Source organism: Heterocephalus glaber, unplaced genomic scaffold (genome assembly GCF_053883595.1).
Source record: "Heterocephalus glaber isolate CG9 unplaced genomic scaffold, H.glaber_assembly_v1.0 deba00001523, whole genome shotgun sequence".
In the NCBI taxonomy this organism is placed as follows: Eukaryota; Metazoa; Chordata; class Mammalia; order Rodentia; family Bathyergidae; genus Heterocephalus; species Heterocephalus glaber.
Genome location: NW_028258327.1, coordinates 7894104 through 7904522, shown reverse-complemented (window position 1 = coordinate 7904522; position 10419 = coordinate 7894104). Strand labels below are relative to the sequence as shown.

At 38.4% G+C, this 10419-nt stretch overlaps 1 protein-coding gene across 6 annotated transcripts in view; it reads right to left on the bottom strand.

The window, feature by feature from the left end:
- Positions 1 to 1121: 1121 nt before the first annotated feature.
- Faxc (failed axon connections homolog, metaxin like GST domain containing) overlaps positions 1122 to 10419 on the bottom strand; it is an 81711-nt gene continuing 72413 nt past the window's right edge. For 3 of the 6 annotated variants that reach the window (XM_004862493.4, XM_021242677.2, XM_004862492.3), the window contains one exon: positions 1122 to 9141. In XM_004862493.4, coding sequence (XP_004862550.1) covers positions 8852 to 9141 — 290 coding nt within the window. In that variant the 3' untranslated portion in view covers positions 1122 to 8851. Of the gene's footprint in view, positions 9142 to 9434; positions 9636 to 10419 lie in introns of all 6 variants that reach the window. The other 3 variants (XR_015441533.1, XM_087187953.1, XM_087187954.1) reach the window with 3 other exon arrangements.

Below are 10419 nucleotides of genomic sequence, written 5' to 3'. Positions count from 1 at the left end.
AGCATTCCTCACACTTCTGAGGGCACAGCACACTGGAAATGCCAACAATCCCTTCCCACTCGTGAGTTCTAAAGGTGAGGAAACAATGGCCTCCTAATAGGCCAGACCCTAAGCTCAAAGACCAGAACACCCATGCAAACTCTGGAAGAGTCTGGAGAGAACTATGTTGAAGAGACTTTAGATTTGTTCCCAAACATTTCTGATTAGGATCCATGTTAATAAGCAAAGCTAAATGGTAAGGACTTATAGAGAGAAAAGAGAGAAAAGAGGTCCGATAGAATAAAAACCAAACCATTATCTCTGGATGATTAGGGGGTCCACTCATCTTCTATTCAAAAAATATTCTCACGACAGGGAGTAGGTGGGATTTTGGATGTTACCCTATTGTAAGTTGCTCTAAATGGTAAGATTTCAAGTATACAGAACGTCTCTGTAGACCCTGGTATGCCTCCAGCCCCAGCTATCCATGGAGTTTCACTGCCATATGCAGATGTGTAGAACACTTAAAAATAACATTTGTATTTCCAGAACTTCACTGTGCATCTCTGACTCCAACACATAACTGGAGTATATCTTAGCCATATTACTGTATGCAAATTTACCTCCCCAAGCCTCAGTCTTTGTCTGTAAAATGGGAATTATAATTACTTTATTGGAGAGGTGTGCACACTAATTGAGACAATATTTCTACAAGAGAAAATTGCCCCATTTTAGGGTGGAACTGCAGCAAAGGTCTTAGGGTATAGCCTCAGCCTTCCCACTCCTCCTCTTCCTCTCTCTACCAGGGCTGTTACTCTTCACAGCACTCTGAGGGGCGCACTGGACTTGAAGGCAAATCAGGAGAGGGCAGGGTGGCATATTCCAGAGACCTGTATTTCTTCTTTAAAAACACTCATTTTGAAATTTCATCAAGAAGTTAGTTATACACTTTAAAAATTCATTACTTTGTTCTAATTATACAAGAGCCTTACAACTAAAACATTCCCCTAATCATCTAAGAGACCACCACTTAACAGTATATCAGATGCAAAAATTTCAGATTTCCCTCATGGGTATGAAGTTAAAACATTCAAATTTGCAAAAGAGAAGCAAAGTGGAATGAAGACATTCACAGCAAACTATTTCATATCCATTAGTTATCATTTACACATCAAATACATACAGCATTAAAACCAAACGTACAGGATTTCCACGTTTATATACAGTAGTCAACATAGTACACAATTCAAATCTATCTTACAATCAAGTGTACACAAGTTAATATATGGCTTTATAAACTACTAACAGTAACTGTGCTAAAGTAATTCATAGGTCCAGAAATAAACACTGGAAAGCTGACTCCACACTAGGCCCTTGTTCAGCAAGATGCTATTCATCATGTTTGCAAATCGGGTGGTGCAGGTAAATGTCTCCTAGTGGTATCCACCATCAGCCCCCATGCAGCTGAAATTTGGGTTTGAATCATGCCAACATTGGCCCTTGCTATCTCAGATATCTGAAGATAATTCTTTATATCTCCCACACATTTGGATACACAGAGTTATAAACAAATAGAAGAATGATATATTATCAGTGATATGATGACTACCAGGTATTATCAAAACATGCTTTTCAGATTGGTGCTCAAATTCTGTGGCAATATGTCACCATTAGCATTACTTGTGTCCCTGCTCCTTTCTTGTTTTGCTACAATAGATGTATTGTGAAATCTTTCAGGAACTTTCAAGGCATTCTAAATCAAGTGGTCCCAAAAACAAAATTAAAAAGAGCTCTTATAGAAGTTACATCTAACTGTTCACTCTTCCCTTTCCCTGACCAAAAATACCTATCTTAAGTAAAAATAAATAAATACCTTGAACTAAAGTCATGCATCTATGCCTGGTTATTTTATATCCACTTTGCCATACATGTTACAGACTCGCCAATCAACTACAGCCTTCAGGAGCTACCACTAAGTACCCCTTGCACCATTCCTTAAACTTCAATGGGTACCAGAGAATATATATTTTTAAAATTCTATTTCTGCTATGGCTTTGTTTATATATATCTTGTATCAGTAGACTAGTATATACATATACAGCAGTGTATACATATATACATATGTGTATATCATAAATGAACACACTGAGGGTCATGCACAGAAAGTTTTGGTCATACGGTGAATATCCACAAAGGTTTGTAGACCACTGCCTAAATAGGAATGATTTGGGATGTCTCCAAACACTTCAAAAAAACTCCTCTAAAATAGAATACACATTACTTGTATATTTTTTCTTTGTAAAATGGAAAATCAATGCCACAAACTCTTTTGAGAAACCAGAAGGAAGTTACAAAATTGAAGAAGTAAACATATTGGGGCAAGCACCTCTAAGCTGCTCTCCAAGTTCCTAGCCCTAGCTCCGATGGGGCGATCCAGGGCACAAGCACAGAAATTAAAACAAAGATAAACACACTGCACTATTTCCTGCACTGGCCATGTTTATATCCATAAGCAATCCTTTCCTAACATAGATTGCATTTGTTTCTGATTTGGAAACTTCTACTTTGATAGCTTTGGTAAGATGCCACCACCTAGAATATTTCCCATATGCCTGACACATCTCTAACACAGCCATACTACATGGTTGCTTGAAGCCCTGGTTTTCTTCTTTCCTCCAACTCACTTAAATTCTAACACCCTAAATGAATGACTCAGTGTCTCATTTTTCCAACCATCAACTCTGGAGAAACTGTCACCCACGTCAATGTTTGTGTTGCCAGACATTCAGTGCCATGTAGATAATTGGGGGAAAATATGTTTACAGGAAGCATGATCTGATCCCATGAGTCTTTTTACTGGAGGTAAAATCATTTTGAGAGGAGTAAAACATGTCACCTCTACTGAAGTAGAGATCTCTTAGATATTTGAACACTGTCATTAGTCTTATTGGTGTAAAAAAAAATTAAATATAATTAAAAGTAAAAATACAATCATTGTCCATGGTTAATAAGCCAAATGTGATCTCTTGGAGGAGTTTTGGGAGGATGGGGGTAGAAGGAATTTCAAAAGAACACTCACTTCTATTCTGAACAACTATTAAAGGGGAGAGTCCACAGATTGCTTTTTTAAAAGGAAGATAATGGTAAATATATAGAACATTAATCTTTTCTAGCCCTCTAATGAATAATTATATTATATTCTCTCTGTTAACCATTTAGCCATCACTAATTAATATAGCAATTCAAATCTGCATGCTATTTTTTTTTTTTTGGTACCGGGGATTGAACTCAGTTCCTTAGTTTGTGAGGCAGGTGGTGGAACCACTGAGCTAAATCCCTGGCCCTGCATGTTATTTTTTAAGAAGTCATGGGGTAATTTTTGAAGAAAGTACTGAAGAAAAAAATTTAAATATTACTAATAAATGAAAAGTATCCTAGAGCCACAGAGTAAAAACAAATAAAAATAAATGTTTCCTGATGTTGCAGGGTTAGGGGGATTGATATCATTTAGTAATTCTACTTTTTATAAAATTATATACATATGTATATATCTACAGTTAATGGAATATTTCAAGATATCTAAAGTTGTAATAAGGGACAATAGTGATCTCTAAAAATGTAAGATGTCCATCAAGATCTTCACTGAAATTATTTGTGTACAGAATTCCAAAGTCCTGTATTAATCTTTCACTCCACATGATTTGTTGCTCCACTGAAATGATCAGGAGTTGGGTGCCAGCTAGACCACATCTATATGTTATTTTTTATTATTGAAATGTTCTCCTTTATTTGTTAAATTAAAAATCTTGGGGTTAAAAAAAGGAAGAATTTCCTTAGTTGTTTTCTATCAATAGAAGTCAGCATCCTTTTATTGAAAATGCACTCAACAATTGTTCTATGACGGATGAATACAGGAAAATCTGATTACACAGATCTTCTTCCTGTGAGGAAAAATCCAGCCAGTTCTCTCCCATCTTAAGCTCCAGATCAACTGGCCTTTCCATGCAGAAGTGGTGGGTTTCAGGGCTGAAATGCAGCTCAGCTGGCCCCAAACTCATTTTGATAAATTAACTTTTTGGGGGGGTTAAAAGATAGATAATGATGACAACAACAAAACCCATCACTTTCAAAATTCCAAATCTGTCAAAACAAAGTTATTTTCTCATATAACATAAGACAGCCCCTCTGTCTTCCTTCTCTGTCATTTAACACATATTCAATGTGGATAATAATGGAAATTACTTGTGCTTGCATATCCTACACCAATTTTTCTCCTCACTAGATGTTAAAGACAAAAATAAACACCAACAACAGTAATATGACTCTTTAGGATAATGTCTCTTCAACTAGGGCCCACAAACGCCCCAAGGAATTCATGAGCAATTTCAGGTCTTTAAATCTGAATTTATATATATAATTTTAGATATTTGCATATATGCATTTTTCTGGGAATAAGGTATAGGATTTCCATTGGATCATCAGTGGAGTCCTTGACACACACACCAAAAAAAATGAAAAATGACTACTTTCTAGTGTGTGGCCCACTTTCTGAGCAAACTTCTTCCACACACCCTTTAGGGAAGGAAATGATGAATGCTTTGTTTTTAGAGGAGGAGGAGATGATAATGAGCCGGGAATTCTTCATGCGGAACTAATGAAGTGGGCCTTAAGAGATGGGTATGATTTGGGCCAGTGAAGAAGAGGGTAGGGCATTTCAGGAGGGGCAGCATGAACAGAGGCACAGAGGTGGGAGCCCTGAGGCACAGTTAGGCCCTGGCAAACAGATCAGCTGCTGCACTGGACTGCTCACACACAGGAAGCATGGGAGACAAATGAATAAAGAAGTGACAATACCAGGCCCTAAGGAACCTGATAGTTCTCATCTGAGAAAGTGAGGTGTCTCATCAGGACCAGAGAGCTTTTCTTCTTTTCCAAAAGATTAATCCAATGCTGATGGTTAGGATGGGTCAAGGAAGTGACTCAGCATATAAAAGAGGCTATGGCAGGAGACTCAGCAAAAGAGGTTGCCCTAAAATCAGTGTGCCATGTCTGTTCTGTTACCTGAGTGTGCATCCCAGGGCCAATCCAGGGTAAATATTCAGTGAGTGAAAAATCGAGCATGGATTGTTTACAGGATAAGTAAGACTGAGAAGTCTTGATGATTTGGAAATTCATCTTGCTATTATTCACAGAGCCTGGCAGTACCATATACAAAAGAGACATCAAAGACAGGTTTCTTGAGTTGGTCTGGGCCAAGCTAATTAAATGTGGGTGATGAGAGTGAAAGAGGATTCCTAGCACACTCCGAGGCTGGGGATATGCTGATCCTGTGAACATGGAATGATTTCTCAGGAACATGAGTTTTATAAAGAAATCAAGCCCAGGTGGCACAATGAAAGAACAGAAGACCTCAGTCTTGGGTCCCACCCTTCAAATACTTACACATATGACACTGAGCCAGTAACAGTCCCAGAGGCTCTCCACTAAGGGGCTTTCTAGAGCTGATTCCTGGACTGGTTATACACATCTATGCTTCTGTACTTTCTCCCAAACAAAGCTAGGCAAGACCCATGAGCCTGAAATCCTTAGCAACTCCTTTTCTTTGAATCCTATCCGTTTCACAAAACCATATTCTAGTACTTCTGTATAGATGGGGAAGGCTCGTGTGAGGACTAGACTGCAGTTGTGGTTCGAGTCCAGTTGATTCTGTCTTCTGGTAGCCCCTGGCCTTGGCAGTGTCACTACTCACAATCAATTATGTAACAGCAAAATGGCAAAGTCTGACAGTCTAAGTCTATCTCTGCTTAGATTTATCTTGTCCTTGTATCTATTCTGATGGATAGCAAAGCACACAACTGTTGCTCACTAATCCTGATGAGTTGGGTGGTAGGTAGATAGAGGGGAAGACTTAATTTTTATAATGAAAGGTTAAAAAAAGAACACTTGATTCATGAATCTTCTGTTCAGTCAAAAGCATCTGTTATTTAAAGATCATGTTTCCTAAATGATGAGAAATGGAAAAAATGGAAATAAAGTCTTTGTAAATAGGGAAGGGTGGAGGGCATGAAGGGAGGGCTAGGGATGGGGAAAAAATAAGAACCAAGATGCATCATGTAAAGGTACAAGATCCCAGTAAGAAATGTAAATGTGTTATATACCTAAAATGTACCACTAAAAGAATTTAAGTAAAAAAATAAAAAATTTAAAAAAAATTAAATGTTTTCAAGTATATGGATTGGAAACAAACAAAAAAAAAATCATGTTTCCTTAAGTTACTTTCTATTTAAAAAAAGAAATACAGAGCTTGAACAAGTAACCAAGATATTCCCTAATTACTTGTTGGTTTTGTGTCTTGTAAGTAGCACCTGTTCATCAAACTGGAGAACATTTAAAATCTGCTTTAACTTAAGAATGAAGCACACAAAATGCCCTCCCAATAAAGACCCAAACTACCGTGATTTTGTCTTGGCCATTTTTTTTCCTTAACCCATGTTGGGAAATTAAAACTGGGGCATATTATACCTACAAAATGCTGACTGTGCAGTTCCAATATTCATTCATGTCCTTGAGGGAGGTACCTGAATGAAATGAATTATCCCACAATTCACTTGGAAACTGGCTCTCCACATAATTGCCCTCCAAGTAATGCACAATTAAAAAAACACATATAATCTATATAATCATCCTTACAGTGAAAATCCATCACATTTAGTGCTATACAGTAAGAATATATTGTAGGCAGAATTTCAGACATTTCTTCTTAGTCAAAGGTGGAAAAGGGAAACTCAATCCTCATGAAGACAGGTCTACAGCTGTTCATTACACTCACATTCTCAGGCCAGGAGTTTCCCTGATGCCACAGAATTCCCTCCACTGCCTTGGAACACTCTTGCTAAAGAGAGAAGAGGCAAACAGTCCTCCCAAATGATGCTGGAAACTCAAAACAGGCTTATTCATGCATACCTCCTCTACCCTATTCATGTTAGGCATCAAATAGTCCCCTTGAATAGGTATGGCTTTAATAAAATATTAGCAACTAGATTTTCTGTGGAGTAAGAATTCCTAACTTAGAATACTTCAGCATTCATTCCCAGGTTGTTATGCAAGAGCTATATTCAAAAGGTTTTCTTTTTTCAAGTAAAGTACATGAATTTCTCAGAAGCTTCTGTCTTTTAAGAAATGTCTCTAAGCCAGGTGTGATGGCACTCAGCACTCAGGAGGCTAAGGCAGGAGGTTTGCTAGAGTTTGAGGCCAGCCTGGTCTACGTAGTGAGTCAAAGGCCATCCTGAACTATATAGCAAGACCCTGTCTCAAACAAACAAAAAGAAAGAAAGAAAATTCCTCTAACCAAATAATAAATAATCCTTAGTCAGAAGCAAAGTAATTTTGTTTGCAGTTGCAAATCTTAATATTTGTTCTCCTGGCCCAAAGCTATAGCGCCCATCACACAGGATCCTCACCCCATATTTCCTTGGAAAATGTCCTAAGTTAACAAAAACTATCTTCAGATGTGAGAATGGCTTCTTGAATGTGGATAACCCACCAATAGTCTCCGTGCTCCCTGGAGAGCAGGGAGGAAATCCTTAAGAAACACTGAGATCAGTTCTGAGCTCTGCCCACCTCTCACTGGGCAATGGCTGAAAACACAGAAAAGGTGCTGCAGTAAAACTGCATATGGCCCATCACTGCACAGAGTGCTCTGGTACAAGTAACATGATCCTCATTCTATTTCATCTTCTCAATACATCTTTGCAAGGCTTATTTTCAAAAAAGACATTAAAAGTTGGCAAGCTTCTGCCTACAAAAGTCAGTCAAATGCTTCCCCCTTTACCTCTACAACCCTCTCCCCCATATTCCTGAGCTTTATTCTTTCCAAATAAATCAAGCATAACACTCTGGAGGCAACAAAGAATAACATTCCAGTTTGAGTTCAGGCTGCAAAAGAAACATTTTCTGTAAAAACACTGTAGATCTAAAGATCATTTTAATGATGACAAAGTCCTAATTGGTGGCCTTGTGTGTGTGTGTGTGTCATGTGCTCAACTTTTGCAAGTGACTATGGTCATTGTTGCCTAGATATGGAATTCCTTTGCCTTCAGATCTTCACACAAATGAAGCATAATAAAGAATAAAATGTTGTTTATGTCACAACACTTCCAAGAGTTTGAAAGCGCCATAGGAATGTTACCGCATGAATCCCCACAACACCCCTGTGAGGTAGGTAGATGGAGAGTATTGTCATCCCCACTTTACAGGTGGGAGAAATGAGGCACGCAATAGTTAAGGGACTCATCCAAAATCACATAGCTAGTCACTGGCAAAGCTTTGAATAAAACTTAAACTGATTAGCACCTAGCACAGTGCTTTTGTACACAGTAGGTGTTCATTGAGTATCTGTGGATTTTATTTGACTTATGTTCAACATACAATATACATACACAGAATACAAGTGGCCACCATAGGACATTTATCTCCTACATGTTTTCTGATACCTCTCATACTTCATATCCTGGAGAATGAAGGACATTCAAGAATCTAGCTCATAACTAAGCCCTCAGTTGAGGAGGATCGATATAAACACTATCAGCTGACAATCCCCTCATTTACCTGCTCTACAACACAATATTAGTTTTCAAAAATGGATTTCAGGAACCATGCTGACTTTGTTGGGGGGGGGGTGTTGTTTAAATGGAGCCATCTGAATGGTTCTGTGTTCTGTTTGTACAAAAAAGAAATAAGGCGGCCACAGTCCAGTTAGCGTGTGGGTAATGCCCCAAGATCTCCTCCCATTGTAGATGGATTTCTACCTGGGAAACTGGACCAACCCCAGGGAGTGGCAGCTCCGAAGGAAGAGGGTCAGCGAGGCTGGACGTCACTTGCACTGTTCATGGTCTGTGTAGTCATCCATGTCCACATCAGAATCAAAGAGTGAGTGTCCAGTGAAGTCTGTGTCTGGGGTTCTGGAAAAACTATTCTCTGCTCCTTCATCTTCAAAGGTCTCTGTCCTTGAGTAAAAACTGAAATCTAGCAGGGGGGTGTGGGTTTTGCTGCCTTCGCTGCTCTCCTCAGACTCATAGATGGTGTTGTCGTCATCATGGTGCCACTCAGGCCAGAATTTCCTCCTTATCCTCTCACAGTACATGGCAAGGTTGATCAGCTCACCTGCATGTGGTAGCAGAACAGGAGAAGACAGGGTTATTCTCAAAGGCAACCACCTAACAGTGATATGGTCGGGATGTCCCTGTACCACCGAAATCCAAATGTTGAAGCCTTAACCTCAAGGTGATGCTACTGGGATGTAAGGCCTCCAGGAAATGAGTAGGTTCAGAAGACAAATCCCTCAGGACTGGGATTAGTATTTTATAAAGGAGCCTCCAGAAAACTGCCTGCCCCCCACCCTGTGAGGACACCATGAGAAGCCCTCAGGGTCTAAGCACTGGGACACAGGCCCTCACCAGACACGGAATCTGCTCACGCCATGATCCTCAAAAGCTGGAGGAATCAAATTTTGTTGCTTACAAGCCACCTAGTGTGTGGTATTTGAAGTAAGACATCCAGCCACTGAGCTTCCTGGGCAGTGTGGGAGAATGGGGCAAAGTGACATTAACAGCGTTTTCCCACAGATATACTGTCAAAATATTTAGATTTTTATGCACCTAATAAGAAAAGTAAGAAAAGTAAGTCAGAAAAGTTCAATTCATTAAATGGGCTGAATGAAATTAGAGTGACTCCTACAGTGATGAGATGTGGAGGGGTAGTTTATCCAAAGTGACAGATAAATTACCATCATTTGACTTTGTGAAGCATTTTATGTTTACATATCAAAAGAACTAATGATTGGTTCATGTTTAAATTAATTTATAAAATATACAGTTTGTTGCATTAAATCAGCCAAAAGTAATCATTCATTCCATAATTTCTTTTGTAACTTTACTATAGGCTGAGTGCTATGCCAAGTTGGAAAAAATTATGTTAGGATCAGATCTTTGCCCTAAATAATGCATAAAATGGATAACTCAGAATTGTCTTTACAGATAAGTGTACCTGCAAATACATTTAGTAAAAATAAAGTAATTTAATCTTTTAAATAAAATTAAACAACTATGCCAACAAATGGGGTCCCAGTGAATCACTGGACTATTTCTTTTCCATGTGGATTAATGGAACATTGTGTGAAGTTACTAACATTGTCTGGGCATTTATCAAACATCACATAGGATTTGGACTTCATTTCCTTATTCCAAATGAAAAATAAAGAAAAAAAGTGAGTTTTTGCCTTTGATCCACCAGATGGCAACATTGTTAATAAAATACATAATTTGGCACTCTCTCTTATAGGACATTAGCCCAAACTATCCTTTGCATATTTTTAAGTCATATAAGTATTCATTTAATATGTATGTGATCCACATTTTATTGCAGAAAATTAAGAAATACAGT